The following is a 21523-nucleotide window of genomic DNA, read 5'->3' on the forward strand; positions in this document are numbered from 1 at the left end:
AAAATCACATCCACATACAGATGAGACAAAGTAAAAAAGGATGGCACTTGTTGATACAATTTTTCCCTCCTTTAATGTAAGGCATTGCTCAGACCCGCTGCACATTCATAACTTACTCTGAACTGCAGGTGAAAAGCTGGTCAGGAGCTGAAAATTGGGACTGACATCAGAGCATAACCCGGTTGTATAAAACTGACTTCCGCACTGCTGTGCCCACAGGGGACCACAGGTCTTAAAAGAAATGAAAACAATGACAAAACACATGGAAAATGTTAACCCTCCACCTCGCCATTTGTGAAACTCAGGACTATTTTTATTCTCTTAGAAGACTCTTGGAATTGTCAACTCTTGAAACTAACAAGTCAACAGTGCCTTTGAGAGAAAGTGCACTGGAGCCCACAGAAGGGAGGGAGAGGGTGGCAGATGTGCTGTGCCTGGTGGCAGGCGTCTTGGGGACGGGGGCACTGGGACTGTCAGTGTAGGGAGGAGCCCATGAGGTGACCCACGAAGCTCGACAAAAGGGGTGCTGTCCTTCCAGAGAACACCCAGGAGAAAAATGCGTGCAAAGTTCATTTTTTGTCTCTCAGATACCTGGGTCTCAGCTGCTTCATCTGTAAAATGAGGATGATCAGACCTCCTAACTTAAGGCTGCTGTGAAGACGAAATGAGTCTATAGCTATAAACACTTAGAACAGTGCTGGGTAAATAGCAAGGGATATATAATTGTTAGCCAGCATCGTTATCATTGTTATTCCTTGAACATAGGTCTCCTCCTGTCCCTTCCATTTATACTATTCAGCAGAAACCATAAGTCCTCAGGTCCCCATGGGCCAGGCAGGCAGCCTGGAAGAGAGCTCCAGCCAGGTGTAGACACCATGGTGAATGAAGAGCCCACGCTTTCTGTGCAGGGCAGACCATTGTGGCTCCTGCCCGCGGGCTGGTGTGAAACAGGCCCCGTGTGGCCAGACCTCCCAAATTCTCAAGGAGAGTCAAAGAGAGAATTTTGTGTGAAAATTTATAGTTAACAAAAACCTGAAACACTCTACATGCTAAACAAACACAAAGGAGGTTCATGAACTGACAGTTTTTACCTTTGTAGTTATCAAAGTATTTCTTGAGGACTTTAGAACCCCATACTTCTGGCCCCTAGAACCTTCAGTTATCAAAGCTGGCATTTGTCTTCTTGTGCACAATCATACTCCAACTATTAATATCTCCACTGACCTGACCCCAAAGCTCTCCCTTTCAGCAGCCCTTGAATGCCAAGAACTCCTGATTAAATCACGTGGGAAACATTAGATTAAATAATATTCAAATCGTTAGATGTGAAAGGAGAAAAAATGGGGAAGAGAAGTCTAGTGATGATCTTAAAAACAAATCTATATAGTTTAAACTTATGTAAAGCTATGGACCAATTATTAAAACAACTGAAAAGTGTGGACTTGCAAAAAGTGATTGGAAGAATGAAAGGGGACTTATTTGACCCACTTTAATTGTTGGTAGCTCAAAGGAGAAGCAGCTATGGTCATATTTCATGTTCAATGAACAAGGCATAGTTTTTCCCTTATAAAACTGGTTCATTTTGCCAATTAGTTAGGGGGAAATCACTATTGATGCCTTGGGTTAGTATACCGAATAAGATACCGACTACTGATTCCTATATTCCCACCCCCAAGTTGGTTTATCTTAAAATACTAACTCATGAAGTATTAGAAAAGATTTTTTGTTTTAAAAGCAATGGAAAACAGCATTAAGGAGTTGAAATTAGAATATGCCAATTGTTAATGCCAGAACAACATTCCTGCTTTAAGCCTGGAACTTAAGAAGGTTCAAAAAAAAAAAAATGTGATGATTGTCAGTCTTTTCCACAGAATTCTTAAGAATATCCTAAGATTTTGACCTTTTAGGTATGGAAAGAAGACTTTGGCTTTTTTCTTTTTCCTTTTTTTTTTTCTCTTTCCCTCCCTCCCTCCTTCCTTCTACTTGCTACATTGACTGTTAATCTCTCAAATTCTCTTGCAATTTTATTTTATAAATAAGATTTACAAAATGTTTTATTTTGCATATAAAAATCTGTAAAGTTACAGATTAAAAATCTGAAGTTACAGACTAAAAACTTTGAAGCACATTCTGTAATCCCTGTATCTTAATATGTTTTTCTTTCTTAATTTATTCAACTTAAAAAAAAAGACAAAAGCAACCTTATGATAAAGACTTCAGAAGATCATAAACCAGGAAGATTCATTGCAATATTCATTTATGCATTGATCTAACCCATATTATAAGCAACACTTAATTCAGTTAGTGGTATCAAGGTCTCTCTAATATCTCTCAGTAAAAATAGAATGATATTGTTCAAATTGATTACATTTTTAGAGTAATCTGGTTATACACCCAGGCTTTTAAGTTAGCATATCAATGTAGCATGTCATAACCAATGTAAAGTTAAAGTAAGCTTTCTAAGACTATTTTAACAGGGCTATACAACTAGGTTACACCTACATGGACTGGCAGAAATGTAAAATGAGACTGGGTTTTTGTTTGCCTTTAAACTCTCTTTTTCTTTTTTGGTGTGTGATGGTTTTCATTTTTTTACAGTTGCATCTTTTCAACAATTTTCTATGTTATTTTTGTTAGTCCCAAGTTCAGAAATTATTCTCTCTTTCAGAAAACTTCCACTTTCTTCTAGTTTTTTTTTTTTTTTTCTTTTTGCGGTATGCGGGCCTCTCACTGTTGTGGCCTCTCCCGTTGCGGAGCACAGGCTCCGGATGCGCAGGCCCAGCGGCCATGGCTCACGGGCCCAGCCGCTCCGCGGCATATGGGATCCTCCCAGACCGGGGCACGAACCCGTATCCCCTGCATCGGCAGGCGGACTCTCAACCACTGCGCCACCAGGGAGGCCCTCTTCTAGTTTTTTATATTAACTTTTTAATTCACTCAGAAGTATATTTGGATATGCAAGTTATTCACCAATTAATTGTCCCCAGACCTCTTGTTAAATAAGGCATTCTCTTTTACTGATTTGTGGTGGTCTTTTCACAGCTTTCTAGAAACTAAATGAGAGTACACATTAATATGAAATAAGATGAGATCAAGCCATGCCTTAAGTAATATCAGATTGGTCAATGATTATCAGAAATGATTAAAAATAAAAGTACTTTGTAGCTTTGAAACCTACTTTCTGAATTTGCAGTACCTATCCTGAATGTTCCTACAGGAAGGAGAAATGAGAGCTAGAATTCTGCTGTTATCAATACAAAGCACATTTTCCAAGGGTAAAGAATCGGTGTTCCTTCTGATCCCTTTTTCCAAAACATTCTGTGGCAATGGTTTTACTAAATATCTTAAGACGTCTACATATCAACACATTGTTCATTCATGTTGGCTCTCCATCTAGCATGTCTTATCCAAAATCAAGCTCAAAAATTTAAACCTCAAGATTTGGCTTGCTAGGACGGATGGTGAGAAGACTTCATACTTCATACTTTCTTGAGAGGAATGAGGATTTGAAAGTAAACACTCACAAGAAATCCTCCCGTTCCCACGTTCCTTGTCAGTGTCAAGCCAAGGCTCATATTGGTTTTCATCTCAGTAACGTTGGAAATGCTCGTGGAAGCTTTCAAAGGGGAGAAGATTTTTAAGAGTGGTTAAATCATCATTTATTTAAAGCCATTTTTTTTTCAATGTACACTCAGGTTTACATGTAGCATTGAATTTAGTGCTCGTGTTATATAATGAAGTGTATGGAAATGAGATGTCTTCAGTGATCTGGCAGCTCCTTTAAATATGTGACCACATCTGCAGAATGTGATCCTAGGGGGTGGAGTCTGCAAAGGTCATGGTGGCTTCAGCTAAAGCTTTATTCTGGATCGGAAAACAGTAGGCTTAAAGTGTTATCAAAGAATGCCATATGGTAGAATCTGGCTCAAAGCAATAGTGAATGAACTTTAAAAGGAAATCATGACACTGGCATGTAGAATAATAGATAAATTTCTCCAACCTTCTCTCTCCCACTCAAATAGGGCATCATCTGCTGTATCCATTCTTGAGCTACTGAACATTGAAATTCTTCTCAATAATATCATTATTTTCTCATATCCTCTAATCTCTGCCAAGGTGTATACATATATATACACACACAGGTATACATATACACAAAATTACAGTTTATGTATATGTGTATACACATAAATTATGCTAAGTCATCTGCTCATATGTATATATACATATGCATAAAATTTCTAAAATAATAAAACATATATATTAGGGGTGAGTATTCAAAAGTTTTATTATATAGTTTATCCCCCATTTCCCAGGATACCTACTTTAAAACTTCACCCTTCTTCTCAAGCCTCCAAACTCAACCCAGATCCCATCACTCTCTACTGAAAGAAGATAATCACACTTGAAGGATAATCTCAACTTCTCTCATCTTTACCTAAAGGTCCTTCTAGAAATATGACTTCTCTCTTTCCTTTGTGTTTCAGAGAAGAGAGCATTCTTCCTAAGACTCATTTTTCCCAGGTACCAGAGACGTTAATTCCATCCAGTTAAGTTTATTCTTGACCAGTAGTCACTCCCTTTTTATTGCCTCTTTCCACTCTCCCTACAAATAGGATCATCTCTTTTTTGTTAGAAAAATTGTCTCTTAACCCTGCTACCTTATCAAACTATTTTCCCAATTCTCCTTCACTACTTAACTTCTGGAAGCGGAGGTCTACTTTTGTGGATAATTAAAACAGCAATTGCAAACAATTACAAAGAATTCCAAATTGTGAATTTTTTTTAGTAGAATGAAATCATTTAGACATGACCAGAAATAAAGAGTGTTCCTCAGCACCCCCAAAATCAGCCCTAGTACTGATGTTTCTATACTTAATGGTTTGTTTTGAGGAGGGAGAGAAGTATGGATAGTCTCAGGGGGGTAGATGGGCCAGGAGGCAGCACGTTTCCCATGCATCCATCTTTCTTAATCAGGTCATCAAACTGTGTTGGAAACCTGAATACAGTTGGGCCCCATATGACTACAGACATAAAGGCAACAAAAGCTGTCTATATTCCTTAAACACAAAACTTTTATTGGTTTTGTTGTTATTTTTCATCTGTGTATATAACAAATGAGATTTTGTTATGTGTAAAAAAATCACATTGCTAATTATAACTTACTTTGCAAATTCAGTTTTTCACAGGTAGTGGTGGATAGATCAACAGGACATTTATACACATCTCCCATTCGGTTCTCAGGAAAGCCACTCCATGGTGAACCAACCAGTAACCTAGAAATAGGGATTTTATTTTCCATTAGACATAAAATGTTAGCTATAGTTTCTTAAAGATAAAGCTGACCACAAAACAGTAAAAAAAAAAAAACACCCAAATTTAATTACAATTTTTAAATAAGTGAACAGTTTCTATTTGCTCAGCTATAATTTGCTCTCCTTCTTTTCCTCTTAGCTGATCAAGATCCTTGATGAACATCTACAGTACAGCTGTCTTGCCACACACCTGGGAGGTCTCTCTAAAGCAGTTCTGTCCAACAGAAATATAATGCAAGCCACAAATGTGGGCTTGTAATTTTAAGTTTTAAGTTTTCTAGTGGCCACATTAATAAAACAAAAAAGCAACAGGTGAAATTAACTTAAATAATATATTTTATTTAACTCAATATACCCATACTAGCATGCAATCAATATTGAAGTTATTAATGAGCTATTTGACATCCTTTTTTCCATACTAAGTGTTTGAAATTCAGGGTGTATATTTTGAGCACATAGCAATGTGGACAATACTTCAAGTGTTCAGTAGCCATGGGCGGCCAGTGGCTCTTTGGTCAGCATAGCTCTAAAGAATGAAACGATATTAAAAGCTAAAATGAACACTAACGTTTGTCTAGTGCGTTCTATGCCCCAAGCAGTTTTCTAGGTTATTTAGGGAGCAGACGAGCTATCTAAGTGGCCTTTATGCTTACCGTCTATATAAGGGAATCCTCAGCAAAAATAAAGAGCAAGTGTACTGTGGGGCTCTCCTTATATGTATCATGTTTATAGCTGGAATACAGAACACTGAGGTCAGAGACGGGCGCTAACATCTTCCCTTTGGTCAGTTCACTTCCTACAGAGTTTTTCCAGTAAGAGACGATGCATTTCCCTGTAGAACCACTCACTCGACATTTCTGGCCACAGAAGAATGGATAGAAAGAGTCCATGTAACAGCCTGATCTTTAGAAACTCCTGTAGGTTAATTACTCAGCAGCATCCAGTGACTAAGGAAGCATATTTGACTCAATATTTTTTCCTTGTCAAAGTTGGGAAGGATTCGATTATTGATCTAACTTAAATTAAATTCTTTCATGAGGCTTCTGTTTAAATAGTTTAACATTAATGATTAAACAACATGTGCCCAATTAAGTGCTACAGTGGATAAAAAAATCTAAGGTACACTTATACTAACATAGTAAAACTGTTTAAAATACATAACAAGTAAAATAATAATCATACAAATGAGTGGAAGGATATGAATAAGTTCCCCTTCCTGAAAAAAAGTAAAATGGTCTAAGGAAGCAAAAATGGACATCAAAGGATGAGGCTAGTAGTCAGCATTCTTAACAGAGGGAACACCATGAACAATCATGGAAAGAGGAAAATACAAATTATTTTGAAAGAGAGTTAATGATTCAGTAATAGTCTTCTCCCCTTATTTACCTTCTACAATTATTTTCAAACTAATATTTTGTAGAGCATTCTAGAATACTTTTTTTGAATGTTCATTTTACTTATCTATTTTCTTTATTTTTTTGGCTGTGTCAGTTCTTAGTTCTGGCACATGAGATCTTTGCTGAGGCATTCAGGATCTTTCATTACAGCGCGTGGGCTCTTCATTGCAGTGTGTGGGCTTCTCTCTAGTTGTGTCATGCAGGTTTTCTCTCTCTAGTTGTGGTGCACAGGCTCCAGGGTGCGTGGGCTCTGTGGTTTGCAGCCCGCGGGCTCTGTTGTTGAGGCACACAAGCTCAGTAGTTGTGGCACAAGGGCTTAGTTGCTCGGCTGCATGTGGGATCTTAGTTCCCCAACCAGGGACTGAACGTGTGTCCCCTGCATCGGAAGGCACATTCTTTACCACTGGACCACCAGGGAAGTTCCTAGAATACTTTAAAACAGCTAACTTTGATTAAGGTTAGAGTTGAAATTTTTTGTCTTCTTCTGAGCAGTTACTTTACCTAATTTACCTGTTTAAATATTGCCTATAGAAATCATCAACAAAACAAAAAGACAACCTACTGAATGGGAGAAAATATTTGCAAATGATAAGACTGATAAGGGGTTAATATACAAAATATATAAACAGCTCATACAACTCAACATCAAAGAAAAAAACAATAAAAAAATGGGGGAGGGAGGAACTTCAAGATGGCGGAGGAGTAAGACGTGGAGATCACCTTCTTCCCATAAACATATCAAAAATACACCTAAATGTGGAACAACTCCTACAGAACACCAACTGAATGCTGGCAGAAGACCTCAGACTTCCCAAAAGGCAAGAAACTTCCCACGTACCTGGGTAGGGCAAAAGAATAAAGAATAAACAGAGACAAAAGAGTGGGGACAGACATGCACCTCTGGAAGGGAGCTGTGAAGGAGGAAAAGCTTCCACACACTAGGGAGCCCCTTTACTGGTGGGGATGCAGGGTGGGCAGGGGGGGAAGCTTCGGAGTCATGGAGGAGAGCGCAGCAACAGGGGTGCAGAGGGCAAAGTGAAGAGATTCTCGCACAGAGGATCAGTGCCAACCAGCACTCACCAACCTGAGAGCCTTGTCTGTTCAACCGCTGGGTTGGGTGGGGCTGGGAGGTGAGGCTCAGGCTTCGGAGGTCAGATCCCAGGGACAGGACTGGGGGTGGCTGCATGAACACAGCCTGAAGGGGGCTACTGCACCACAGCTAGCTGGGAGGGAGTCTGGGAAAAAGTCTGGATTTGCCTAAGCGGCAAGAGACCATTGTTTCGGGGATGTGCAATGAGAGGGGATTCAGAGCACTGCCTAAAGGAGCTCCAGAGACAGGCATGAGCCACAGCTATCAGCGTGGACACCAGAGACAGGCATGAAACACTAACACTGCTGCTGCAGCCACCAAGAAGCCTATGTGCAAGCATGGGTCACTCTCCACATCTCCCGTCCTGGGAGCCTGTGCAGCCTGCCATTGCCAGGGTCCCGTGATCCATGGACAACTTCCCTGGGAGAACACACAGCGTGCCTCAGGCTGTTGTAATGTCTCACCGGCCTCTGCCACTGCAGGCTCACCCTGCATTTCAGTTATAACTACTGTACCCCTCCCTTCCCCTGGCCTGAGTGAGCCAGAGCCCCGGAATCATTGCTCCTTTAACACCCTCCTGTCTGGGTGAAGAACAGATGCCAAAGGGCGACCCACCTGTAGAGGCAGGGGGAAATCCAAAGCTGAACCTCAGGAGCTGTGCGAACAAAGAAGAGAAAGGGAGATCTCTCCATGCAGCCTCAGGAGCAGTGGATTAAATCTCCACAATCAACTTGACGTACCCTGCATCTGTGGAATACCTGAATAGACAACGAATCATCGCAAAACTGAGGCGGTGGACTTTGGGAGCAACTGTAGACTTGGGGTTTGCTTTCTGTGTCTAATTTGTTTCTATTTTTATGTTTAACTTAGTTTAGCATTTAGAGCTTATTATCATTGGTAGATTTGTTTATTGATTTGTTTGCTCTCTTCCTTTATATATATATATGTATATATATTTTTCTTTTTCTCTTTTTGTGATTGTGTATGTGTATGCTTCCTTGTGTGATTTTGTCTGTATAGGTTTGCATTTACCATCTGTCCTAAGGGTTCCTTCTGTCCGTTTCTTTTTCGTATAGTTTTTAGTGCTTGTTGTCATCAGTGGATTTCTTTCTTGGTTTGGTTGCTCTCTCTCTCTTTTTTTTTAACTTTTTATTTATTTACTTTAATGATTTTTTATTTTTTATTTTAATAACATTATTTTTATTTTTTCTTTCTTTCTTTTTTATTACTTTTCTTCTGAGCCATGTGGCTGACAGGGTCTTGGTGCTCCAGCCAGGTGTCAGGCCTGAGCCTCTGAGGTGGAAGAGCCAAGTTCAGGACACTGGTCCACCAGAGACCTCCTGGCCCCTCATAATATCAATTGATGAGAGCTCTCCCAGAGATCTCCATCTCAACGCTAAGACCCAGCTTCACTCAACAATCAGTAAGCTCCAGTGCTGGATATCCCATGCCAAACAACTAGCAAAACAGGAACACAACACCACCCATTAGCAGAGAGGCTGCCTAAAATCATAATAAGGTCACAGACACCCCAAAACACACCACTGGACGTGGTCCTGCCAACCAGAAAGACAAGATCCAGACTCACCCATCAGAACACAGGCACCAGTCCCCTCTACCAGGAAGCCTACACAGCCCACTGGAACAAACTGACCCACTGGGGACAGATGCCAAAAACAATGGGAACTATGAACCTGTAGCCTGTTAAAAGGAAACCCCAAACACAGTAAGTTAAGCAAACTGAGAAGACAGAGAAATACATAGCAGATGAAGGAGCAAGGTAAAAACGCACCAAACAAATGAAGAGGAAATAGGCAGTCTACCTGAAAAAGAATTCAGAGTAATGATAGTAAAGATGATCCAAAATCTTGGAAATAGAATGGAGAAAATACAAGAAACATATTAACAGGGACCTAGAAGAACTAAAGAGCAAACAAACAATGATGAACAACACAATAAATGAAATTTAAAATTCTCTACAAGGAATCAATAGCAGAATAACTGAGGCAGAAGCACGGATAAGTGACCTGGAAGATAAAATAGTGGAAATAACTACCGCAGAGAAGAATAAAGAAGAAGAATGAAAAGAATTTAGGACAGTCTCGGAGACCACTGGGACAACATTAAATGCACCAACATTCGAATTATAGGGGTCCCAGAAGAAGAAGAGAAACAGAAAAGGACTGAGAAAATATTTTGAAGAGATTATAGTTGAAAATTTCCCTAATATGTGAAAGGAAATAGTTAATCAAGTCCAGGAAGTACAGAGAGTCCCATACAGGATAAATCCAAGGAGAAACATGCCAAGACACATAGTAATCAAACTATCAAAAATTAAATACAAAGAAAAAATATTAAAAGCAGCAAGGGAAAACCAACAAATAACATACAAGGGAATCCCCATAAGGTTAACAGCTGATCTTTCAGCAGAAACTCTGCAAGCCAGAAGGGAGTGGCAGGACATATTTAAAGTGATGAAGTGGGAAAACTTACAACCAAGATTACTCTACCCAGCAAGGATCTCATTCAGATTTGATGGAGAAAGTAAAACCTTTAGAGAGAAGCAAAAGCTAAGAGAATTCAGCACCACCAAACCAGCTTTACAACAAATGCTAAAGGAACTTCTCTAGGCAGGAAACACAAGAGAAGGAAAAGACCTACAACAACAAACCCAAAACACTTAAGAAAACGGTAATAGGAACATACATATGGATAATTACCTTAAAAGCAAACAGATTAAATGCTCCAACCAAAAGGCACAGACTGGCTGAATGGATACAAAAACAAGAACCGTATATATGCTGTCTATAAGACACCCACCTCAGACGTAGGCACACATAGAGACTGAAAGTGAGGGGATGGAAAGAGATATTCCATGCAAATGGAAATCAAAAGAAAGCTGGAGTAGCATGTCTCATATCAGACAAAATAGACTTTAAAATAAAGACTATTACAAGAGACAAGGACACTACATAATGATCAAAGGATCAATCCAAGAAGAAGATATAACAATTGTAAATACTTATGCACCCAACACAGAAGCACCTCAATACATAAGGCAAATACTAACAGCCATAAAAGGGGAAATTGACAGTAACACAATAATAGTAGGGGGCTTTAACACCCCACTTTCACCAATGGACAGATCATCCAAAATGAAAATAAATAAGGAAACACAAGCTTTAAATGATACATTAAACAAGATGGACTTAATTGATATTTATAGGACATTCTATCCAAAAAAAACAGAACACACATTTTTCTCAAGCGCTCATGGAACATTCTCCAGGATAGATCGTATCTTGGGTCACAAATCAAGCCTTGGTAAATTTAAGAAAATTGAAATCGTATCAAGTATCTTTTCCGACCACAATGCTATGAGACTAGATATCAATTACAAGAAAAGAACTGTGAAAAATACAAACACATTGAGGCTAAACAATACACTATTTAATAACCAAGTGATCACTGAAGAAATCAAAGAGGAAATCAAAAAATACCTAGAAATAAATGACAATGGAGACACAATAACCCAAAACCTATGGGATGCAGCAAAAGCAGTTCTAAGAGGGAAGTTTATAGCAATACAATCCTACCTTAAGAAACAGGAAACAACACAAATAAACAACCTAACCTTGCCCCTAAAGCAATTAGAGAAAGAAGAACAAAAAAAACTCCAAAGTTAGCAGAAGAAAAGAAATCATAAAGATCAGATCAGAAATAAATGAAAAAGAAATGAAGGAAACGATAGCAAAGATCAACAAAACTAAAAGCTGGTCCTTTGACAAGATAAACCAAATTGATAAACCATTAGCTAGACTCATCAAGCAAAAAAGGGAGAAGACTGAAATCAATAGAATTAGAAATGAAAAAGGAGAAGACTATACTACAAAGTAACAACTGACACTGCAGAAATATAGAATCATGAGAGATTACTACAAGCAACTATATGCCAATAAAATGAACAACCTGGAAGAAATGGAAAAATTCTTAGAAATGCACAACCTGCCAAGACTGAACCAGGAAGAAAGAGAAAATATGAACAGACCAATCACAAGTACTGAAATTGAAACTGTGATTAAAAATCTTCCAACAAACAAAAGCCCAGGACCAGATGGCTTCACAGGCAAATTCTATCAAACATTTAAGGAAGAGCTAACAGCTATCCTTCTCTAACTCTTCCAAAATATAGCAGAAGGTGGAACAATGCCAAACTCATTCTACGAGGCCACCATAACCCTGATACCAAAACCAGACAAAGATGTCACAAAGAAAGAAAACTGAAGGCCAATATCACTGACGAACATAGATGCAAAAATTCTCAACAAAATACTAGCAAACAGACTCCAACAGCACATTAAAAGGATCATACACCATAATCAAGTGGGGTTTATTTCAGGAATGCAAGGATTCTTCAATATACGCAAATTAATCAACGTGATACACCATTATTAACAAGTTAAAGGAGAAAAACCATATGATCATCTCAATAGATGCAGAGAAAGCTTTCGACAAAATTCAACACCCATTTATGATAAAAACCCTGCAGAAAGTAGGCACAGAGGGAAATTTCCTCAACAGAATAAAGGCCATATATGACAAACCCACAGCCAACATCGTCCTCAATGGTGAAAAACTGAAACCACTTCCACTAAGATCAGGAACAAGACAAGGTTGCCCATTCTCACCACTATTATTCAACTTAGTTTCGGAAGTTTTAGCCACAGCAATCAGAGAAGAAAAAGAAATAAAAGGAATCCAAATCAGAAAAGAAGTAAAGCTGTCACTGTTTGCAGATGACATGATACTATACACAGAGAATCCTAAAGATGCTAATAGAAAACTACTAGAGCTAATCAATGATTTTGGTAACGTAGCAGGATACAAAATTAATGCACAGAAATCTGTGGCATTCCTATACACTAATGATGAAAAATCTGAAAGAGAAATTAAGGAAACACTCCCAATTACCACTGCAACAAAAAGAATAAAATACCTAGGAATAAACCTACCTTAGGAGGCAAAAGACGTGTATGCAGAAAACTATAAAACACTGATGAAAGAAATTAAAGACGATACAAACAGATGGAGAGAAATACCATGTTCTTGGATTGGAAGAATCAACATTGTGAAAACGACTCTACTACCCAAAGCAATCTACAGATTCAATGCAATGCCTATCAAAATACCACTGGCACTTTTCACAGAACTAGAACAAAAAATTTCACAATTTGTATGGAAACACAAAAGACCCCAAAGAGCCAAAGCAATCTTGAAAATGAAAAATGGAGCTGGAGGAATCAGGCTCCCTGATTTCAGACTATACTACAAAGCTACAGTATTCAAGACAGTATGGTACTGGCACAAAAACAGAAAGATAGATCAATGGAACAGGATAGAAAGCCCAGAGATAAACCCACGCACATATGGTCAACTTATCTTTGATAAAGGAGGCAGGAACGTACAGTGGAGAAAAGACAGCCTCTTCAATAAGTGGTGCTGGGAAAACTGGACAGGTATATGTAAAAGTATGAAATTAGAACACTCCCTAACACCATACACAAAAATAAACTCATAATGGATTAAAGACCTAAATTTAAGGCCAGACACTAACAAACCCGTATAGGAAAGCATAGGCAGAACACTCTATGACATAAATCACAGCAAGATCCTTTTTGACCCACCTCCTAGTGAAATGGAAATAAAAACAAAAATAAACAAATGGGACCTAATGAAACTTAAATACTTTTGCACAGCAAAGGAAACCATAAACAAGACCAAAAGACAACCCTCAGAATGGGAGAAAATATTTGCAAGTGAAGCAACTGAAAAAGGATTACTCTCCAAAATTTATAAGCAGCTCATGCAGCTCAATAACAAAAAAACAAACACCCAATCCAAAAATGGGCAGAAGACCTAAATAGACATTTCTCCAAAGAAGATATACAGATTGCCAACAAACACATGAAAGAGTGCTCAATATCATTATTCATTAGAGAAATGCAAATCAAAACTACAATGAGATATCATCTCACACCAGTCAGAATGGCCATCAGCAAAAAATCTACAAACAATAAATGCTGCAGAGGGTGTGAAGAAAAGGGAACCCTCTTGCACTGTTGGTGGGAATGTAAATTGATACAGCTACTATGGAGAACAGTATGGAGATTTCTTATAAAACTACAAATAGAACTACCATACGACCCAGCCATCCCACTACTGGGCATATACCATGAGAAAACCATAATTCAAAAAGAGTCATGTACCAAAATGTTCACTGCAGCTCTATTCACAATAGCCAGGAGATGGAAGCCACCTAAGTGTCCAACAACAGATGAATGGATAAAGAAGGTGTGGCATATATATACAATGGAATATTACTCAGCCATAAAAAGAAACGAAATTGAGTTATTTGTAGTGAGGTGGATGGACCTAGAGTCTGTCATACAGAGTGAAGTAAGTCAGAAAGAGAAAAACAAATACTATATGCTAACACATATATATGGAATCTAAGAAAAAAAAAAAAAGGTCATGAAGAACCTAGGGGTAAGATGGGAATAAAGACACAGACCTACTAGAGAATGGACTTGAGGATATGGGGAGGGGGAAGGGTAAGCTGTGACAAAGTGAGAGAGTGTCATGGACATATACACACTACCAAACGTAAAATAGATAGCTAGTGGGAAGCAGCCGCATAGCACAAGGATATCAGCTCAGTGGTTAGTGACCACCTAGAGGGGTGGGATAGGGAGGGTGGGAGGGAGGGAGACGCAAGAGGGAAGAGGTATGGGAGCATATGTATAACTGATTCACTTTGTTATAAAGCAGAAATTAACACACCATTGTAAAGCAATTATACTCCAATAAAGATGTGAAAAAAAAGAAAAAAAGAAGGACACTACATAATGATCAAGGGATCAATCCAGGAAGAAGGTATAACAATTGTAAATGTATATGCACCCAATATAGGAGCACCTCAATACATAAGGCAAATGCTAACAGCCATAAATGGGGAAATCGACAGTAACACAATAATAGTAGGGGGCTTTAACACCCCACTTTCACCAACAGACAGATCATCCAAGATGATAATAAATAAGGAAACATAAGTTTTAAATGACACATTAAACAAGATGGATTTAATTGATATTTATAGGACATTCCATCCAAAAACATCAGAATATACTTTCTTCTCAAATGCTCATGGAACATTCTCCAGGATAGACCATATCATGGCTCACAAATGAAGCCTTGGTAAATTTAAGAAAATTGAAAACATATCAAGTGTCTTTTCTGACCACAACGCCATAAGACTAGATATCAATTACAGGAAAAAAACTGTAAAAATACAAACACATGGAGGCTAAACCATACACTACTAAATAACCAAGAGGTCACTGAGGAAATAAAAAAATATCTAGAAACAAATGACAATGAAAACAAGACAACCCAACACCTATGGGATGCAGCAAAAGCAGTTCTAAGAGGGAAGTATATAGCAATACAATCCTACCACAAGAAACAAGAAAAATCTCAGATAAACAACCTAAACTTACACCTAAAGCAATTAGATAAAGAAGAACAAAAAAACCCCAAAGTTAGCACAAGGAAAGAAGTCATAAAGATCAGATCAGAAATAAATGAAAATGAAATGAAGGAAATGATAGCAAAGATCAATAAAACTAAAAGGTGGTTCTTTGAGAAGATAAACAAAATTGATAAAGCATTAGTCAGACTCATCAAGAAAAAAAGGGAAAAGACTCAAATCAATAGAAATAGAAATGAATAAGGAGAAGTAACAACTGACCCTGCAGAAATACAAAGGATCATGAGAGATTACTACAAGCAACTATATGCCAATAACATGGACAACCTGGAAGAAATGGACAAAATCTTAGAAAAGCACAACCTTCCGAGACTGAACCAGGAAGAAATAAAAAATATAAACAGACCAATCACAAGCACTGAAATTCAAACTATGATTAAAAATCTTCCAACAAACAAAAGCCCAGGTTCAGATGGCTTCACAGGCCAATTTTATGAAACATTTAGAGAAGAGGTAACACACATCCTTCTCAAACTCTTCCAAAATAGAGCAGAGGGAGGAACACTCCCAAACTCATTCTACCAGGCCACTATCACCCTGATATGAAAACCAGACAAAGATGTCACACACAAAAAAGACAACTACAGGCCCATAGCACTGATGAACATAGACGCAAAAATCCTCAACAAAATACTAGCAAACAGAAGCCAACAGCACACTAAAAGGATCATAGACCATGATCAAGTGGGGTTTATCCCAGGAATGCAAGGATTCTTCAATATATGCAAATCAATCAATGTGATAAACCACATTCATAAATTGAAGTAGAAAAATCATATGATCATCTCAATAGATGCAGAAAAAGCTTTTGAAAAAATTCAACACCCATTTATGATAAAAACCCTGCAGAAAGCAAGCATAGAGGGAACTTACCTCAACATAATAAAGGCCATATATGAGAAACCCACAGCCAACATCATTCTCAATAGTGAAAAACTGAAATCATTTCCTCTAAGATCAGGAACAAGACAAGGTTGCCCACTCTCACCACTATTATTCAACATAGTTTGGAAGTCCTAGCCATGGTAATCAGGGAAGAAAAAGAAATTAAAGGAATCCAAATAGGAAAAGAAGAAGTAAAACTGTCACTCTTTGCAGATGACATGATACTATTCACAGATAATCCTAAAGATGTAACCAGAAAACTACTAGAGCTATCAATGAATTTGGTAAAGTAGCAGGATACAAAATTAATGTAATCTCTTGCATCCCTACACACTAATGATGAAAAATCTGAAAGAGAAATTAAGGCAACACTCCCATTTACCACTGCAACAAAAAGAATAAAATACCTAGGAATAAACCTACCTAGGTAGACCTGTATGCAGAGAACTGTAAGACGCTGATGAAAGAAACTAAAGATGACACAGACAGATGGAGAGATATACAGTGTTCTTGGATTGGAAGAATCAACATTGTGAAAATGACTATACTATAGGATTCAGTGCAATCCCTATCAAACTACCAATGGCATTTTTCACAGAACTAGAACAAAAAATTTCACAATTTGCATGGGAACACAAAAGATCCTGAATAGCCAAAGCAATCTTGAGAAAGAAAAACGGAGCTCGAGGAATCAGGCTCCCAGACTTCACACTATACTACAAAGTTACAGTAATCAAGACAGTATGGTACTGGCACAAAAACAGAAATATAGATCAATGGAACAGGATAGAAAGCCCAGAGATAAACCCACACACATACGGTCACCTTATCTTTCAGAAAGGAGGCAAGGATATACAATGGAGAAAAGAAAGTCTCTTCAATAAGTGGTGCTGGGAAGACAGGACAGCTACATGTAAAAGAATGAAATTAGAACACTACCTAACACCATACACAAAAATAAACTCAAAATGGATTAGAGACCTAAATGTAAGACACTATAAAACTCTTAGAGGAAAATATAGGCAGAACACTGTATGACATAAATCACATCAAGACCCTTTTTGACCCACCTCCTGGAAAAATGGAAATAAAAACAAAAATATACAAATGGGACCTAATGAAATTTAAAAGCTTTTGCACAGCAAAGGAGACCATAGAGCAGACAAAAAGACAACCCTCAGAATGGGAGATAATATTTGCAAATGAAGCAACTGACAAAGGATTAATCTCCAAAATATACAAGTAGCTCATGCAGTTCAACATCAAAGGACAAACAACCCAATTCAAAAATGGGCAGAAGACCTAAATAGACATTTCTCCGAAGAAGATATACAGATGGCCAAGAAACACATGAAATGACGCTCAACATCACTAATCATTAGAGAAATGTTAATCAAAACTACAATGAGGTATCACCTCACAGTGGTCAGAATGGCCATCATCAAAAAAATCTACAAACAATAAATGCTGGAGAGGGTGTGGAGAAAAGGGAACCCTCTTGCAGTGTTGGAGGAATGTAAATTGATACAGCCACTATGGAGAACACTATGGAGGTTCCTTAAAAAACTAAAAATAGAACTACCATATGACCCAGCAATCCCACTACTGGGCATATACCCTGAGAAAACCATAATTCAAAAAGAGACATGTACCACAATGTTCACTGCAGCTCTATTTACAATAGCCAGGATATGGAAGCAACCTAAGTTTCCATTGACAGATGAATGGATATAGAAGGTGTGGCACATATATACAATGGACTATTATTCAGCTATAAAAAGAAACGAAATTGAGTTATTTGTAGTGAGGTGGACAGACCTAGAGTCTGTCATACAGAGTGAAGTAAGTCAGAAAGAGAAAAACAAATACCATAAGCTAACACATATATATGGAATCTATAAATAAATAAATAAATAAATAATGGTTCTGAAGAACCTAGGGGCAGGACAGGAATAAAGACACAGACATGGAGAATGGACTTGAGGACACGGGGAGGGGGAAGGGTAAGCTGGGACGAAATAAGAGAGTGGCATGGACATATATACACCACCAAATGTAAAACAGCTAGTGGGAAGCATCCACATAGCACAGGGAGATCAGCTCGGTGCTTTGTGACCACCTAGAGGGGTGGGATAGGGAGGGTGGTAGGGAGATGCAAGAGGGAGGGGATATGGGGATATATGTATATGTATAGCTGATTCACTTTGTTATACAGTAGCACCTAACACACCATTGTAAAGCAATTATACTCCAAAAAAGATGTTTTAAAAAAAAGGGGGGGCAGAAGACCTGATTAAACGTTTTTCCAGAGAAGACATACAGATGGCCAATAGGCACATGGAAAGATCCTTAACATCATCAATCATCAGAGAAATGCAAATTAAAACCACAATGAAATAGCACTTCACACCTGTCAGAATTGCTATCATCAAAAAGACCACAAATAACAAATGTTGGTGAGGATGTGGAGAAAAGAGAACCCTTGTACACTCTTGGTGGGAATGTAAATTGGTGCAGCCATTATGGAAAACAGCATGGAGGTTTCTCAAAAAACTAAAAACAGAACTACCATATGACCCAGCAATTCTACTTCTGGGTATTTATCTGGGGAGAAAACAAAAACAAGAACAAAAAACCCCACAAATTTGAAAAGATATGTGCACCCCAATGTTTAAAGCAGCATCTTTTACAATTTCCAAGATATGAAAGCAACCTAAGTGTCCATCAACAGATGAATGGATAAAGAAGATATGGTATACACACACACACACACACACACACACACACACACACACACTGGAATACTATTTAGCCATAAAAAATGAATGAAATTTTGCCATTTGCAACAACATGCATGAACTTGGAGGGTATTATGCTTAGTGAAATAAGTCAGACAGAGAAAGACAAATACTGTATGATATCAGTTCTATGTGGACTCTAAAAAGTAAAACACAGGGGCTTCCCTGGTGGTGCAGTGGTTGAGAGTCTGCCTGCTAATGCAGGGGACACGGGTTCGAGCCCTGGTCTGGGAAGACCCCACGTGCCGCGGAGCAGCTGGGCCCGTGAGCCACAACTACTGAGCCTGCGCGTCTGGAGCCTGTGCTCCACAACAGGAGAGGCCACGACTGTTGAGAGGCCCATGCACCACGATGAAGAGTGGCCCCCGCTTGCCACAACTAGAGAAAGCCCTTGCACAGAAACGAAGACACAACACAGCCAAAAAAAAAAAAAAAAAAAAAAAATTAAAAGAAGGCTCAACATAAAAAAAAAAAAAAAGTAAAACACACTTGTGAATACAACAAAAAAGAAACAGACTCACAGATACAGAGAACAAACTAGTGGTTACCAGTGCAGAGAGGGAAGGGAGGAGGGGCAATATAGGGGTAGAGGATTAAGAGGCACAAATTACTATGTATAAATAAATAAACTATTAAGGATATATAGTACAACACAGGGAATATAGTCAATATTTTATAATAACTATAAATGGAACATAACCTTTAAAAATTGTGAACCACAATCTGTATACCTGAAATACAAATAGAAATAGGAATTGAAATATTGGCTATTAGTAATATAGCCAATATTCACTTTAATGGAGGGAGAGAATCATAGAGCAGGATTTGAAGTGCATGTTTGAACATATCTGATGTTCTTCAAATTCATAACAACTCAGAGGAAGTTAGGAAACTTATGAAGACTCTGTATTGTAAAAACTATCTTCCAGCAGCTCGATTTTTCTCCATTTGTACAAATCTCTGGTCTTCATTCCATAGTAGAACTACACAGTATTACCTCTGATCTTTGTGTGCAGGATACATCTTAAAATTTAAGAAAGAAAGAAAGAGACTGAAAAAGTACATATTATACACACACACACATGTATTTAATCACTTTGCTGTACACCTGAAACTAACAACATTATAAATTAACTATATGTCAATAAAAATTTCTTTTTTTTTTTTCTTTTTGCGGTATGCGGGCCTCTCACTGTTGTGGCCTCTCCCGTTGCGGAGCACAGGCTCCGGATGCGCAGGCCCAGCGGCCATGGCTCACGGGCCCAGCCGCTCCGCGGCATATGGGATCCTCCCAGACCGGGGCACGAACCCGTATCCCCTGCATCGGCAGGCGGACTCTCAACCACTGCGCCACCAGGGAGGCCCAAAAATTTCTTTAATAAAGAAAGAAAGAGATAATCTGGCCTTTGCTTACTTTTCCAGCCCTGTTTTCTCCTGGTACATTCCTGAAATTCTGTATTTTAGTCATTAGACTCTGATCTGGTGGAGGAGCTGAGTTCTCCTTGCTTCACACGTGCTGTTCCCTGCCTGGGAAAGTCTGCTCATTAGCTATGTCTCCCATTAGACAACCACTTCTTCCAGGAAGTCACCTGGTTCTTCCACATTTGAGCAAGGTGGATTTCCTGAAGACTTTCATGGTCTCTGAGCTTTCCCTGTCCCAGTTTTCATCACGTTAGCCTGGAAGTGCTTGCCTCCTGACTAAACCCCCCTAGAGAGGAAAGGTCCATGGGGGTTAGGAATTGAGTGACTAGGTGTTGAACAAATGAAGGAAAACACAAGTGAACAAACGAATAGATGATTCTACATTATGTTTAAAAAATTTTTATTGGAGTATAGTTGATTTACAATGTGGTGTTGATTCTACATTATTACCTAAGAGAATTCTCTTACTTGAGGAAAAGTTGAGTAGAAAATTTTTAGTTCTGTTTTTATTGAGGAGCATTTCTTTCTGTCCAAATTGAAGAAAAAACAGACAAACAAGAAGAGCGGAAAAAACTCCACCAAGTTGAGAGGAAAGCATTATATGGTGACTGTTCTGTCTGCTGTTCCTGATTCAGTCTCCACATATCCATGATGCGTCTAACTTGAGTCTTTGTTTTTTAAACAAAAGCTGACCGAGGAGTCTGTAGGGAACAACATAGCACCTGATAGCAAGAAACTATAATAGGAAGTGTGGCTTTGCGCCTTTACATGCTGGGAATTGCTATTAATTACAGCAAATCTTACAACAGCTGGTACTGAATGAGAGGCTTTCCAAACATTATTAACTTCCTGTGCAACACGGGTCTGAGATTATGTTATCTCCATTTTCCATACAGAATCGCTGAGACACAGAGAGATGAGCAACGTACTCATATTCACCTAGGTCGTGAGAGCCAAGCGTAACTGATTCTGACGCCCAAGCTCTTGACCCTTAGGCTATTTATTCTCTT

General features: G+C 38.5%; 1 protein-coding gene across 1 annotated transcript in view; it reads right to left on the bottom strand.

The window, feature by feature from the left end:
- Positions 1–21523, bottom strand: part of ITGA2 (integrin subunit alpha 2) — a 109117-nt gene that overhangs the window by 48167 nt on the left and 39427 nt on the right. The window contains exons 3-5 of the mRNA XM_082621640.1: positions 5167–5276; positions 3525–3616; positions 117–231 (exon numbers count right to left, since the gene is read on the bottom strand). Coding sequence (XP_082477766.1) covers positions 117–231; positions 3525–3616; positions 5167–5276 — 317 coding nt within the window. The remainder of the gene's footprint in view (positions 1–116; positions 232–3524; positions 3617–5166; positions 5277–21523) is intronic.

This window comes from Mesoplodon mirus (assembly GCF_964341445.2).
Source record: "Mesoplodon mirus genome assembly, chromosome: 5".
Classification (NCBI taxonomy): domain Eukaryota; kingdom Metazoa; phylum Chordata; class Mammalia; order Artiodactyla; family Ziphiidae; genus Mesoplodon; species Mesoplodon mirus.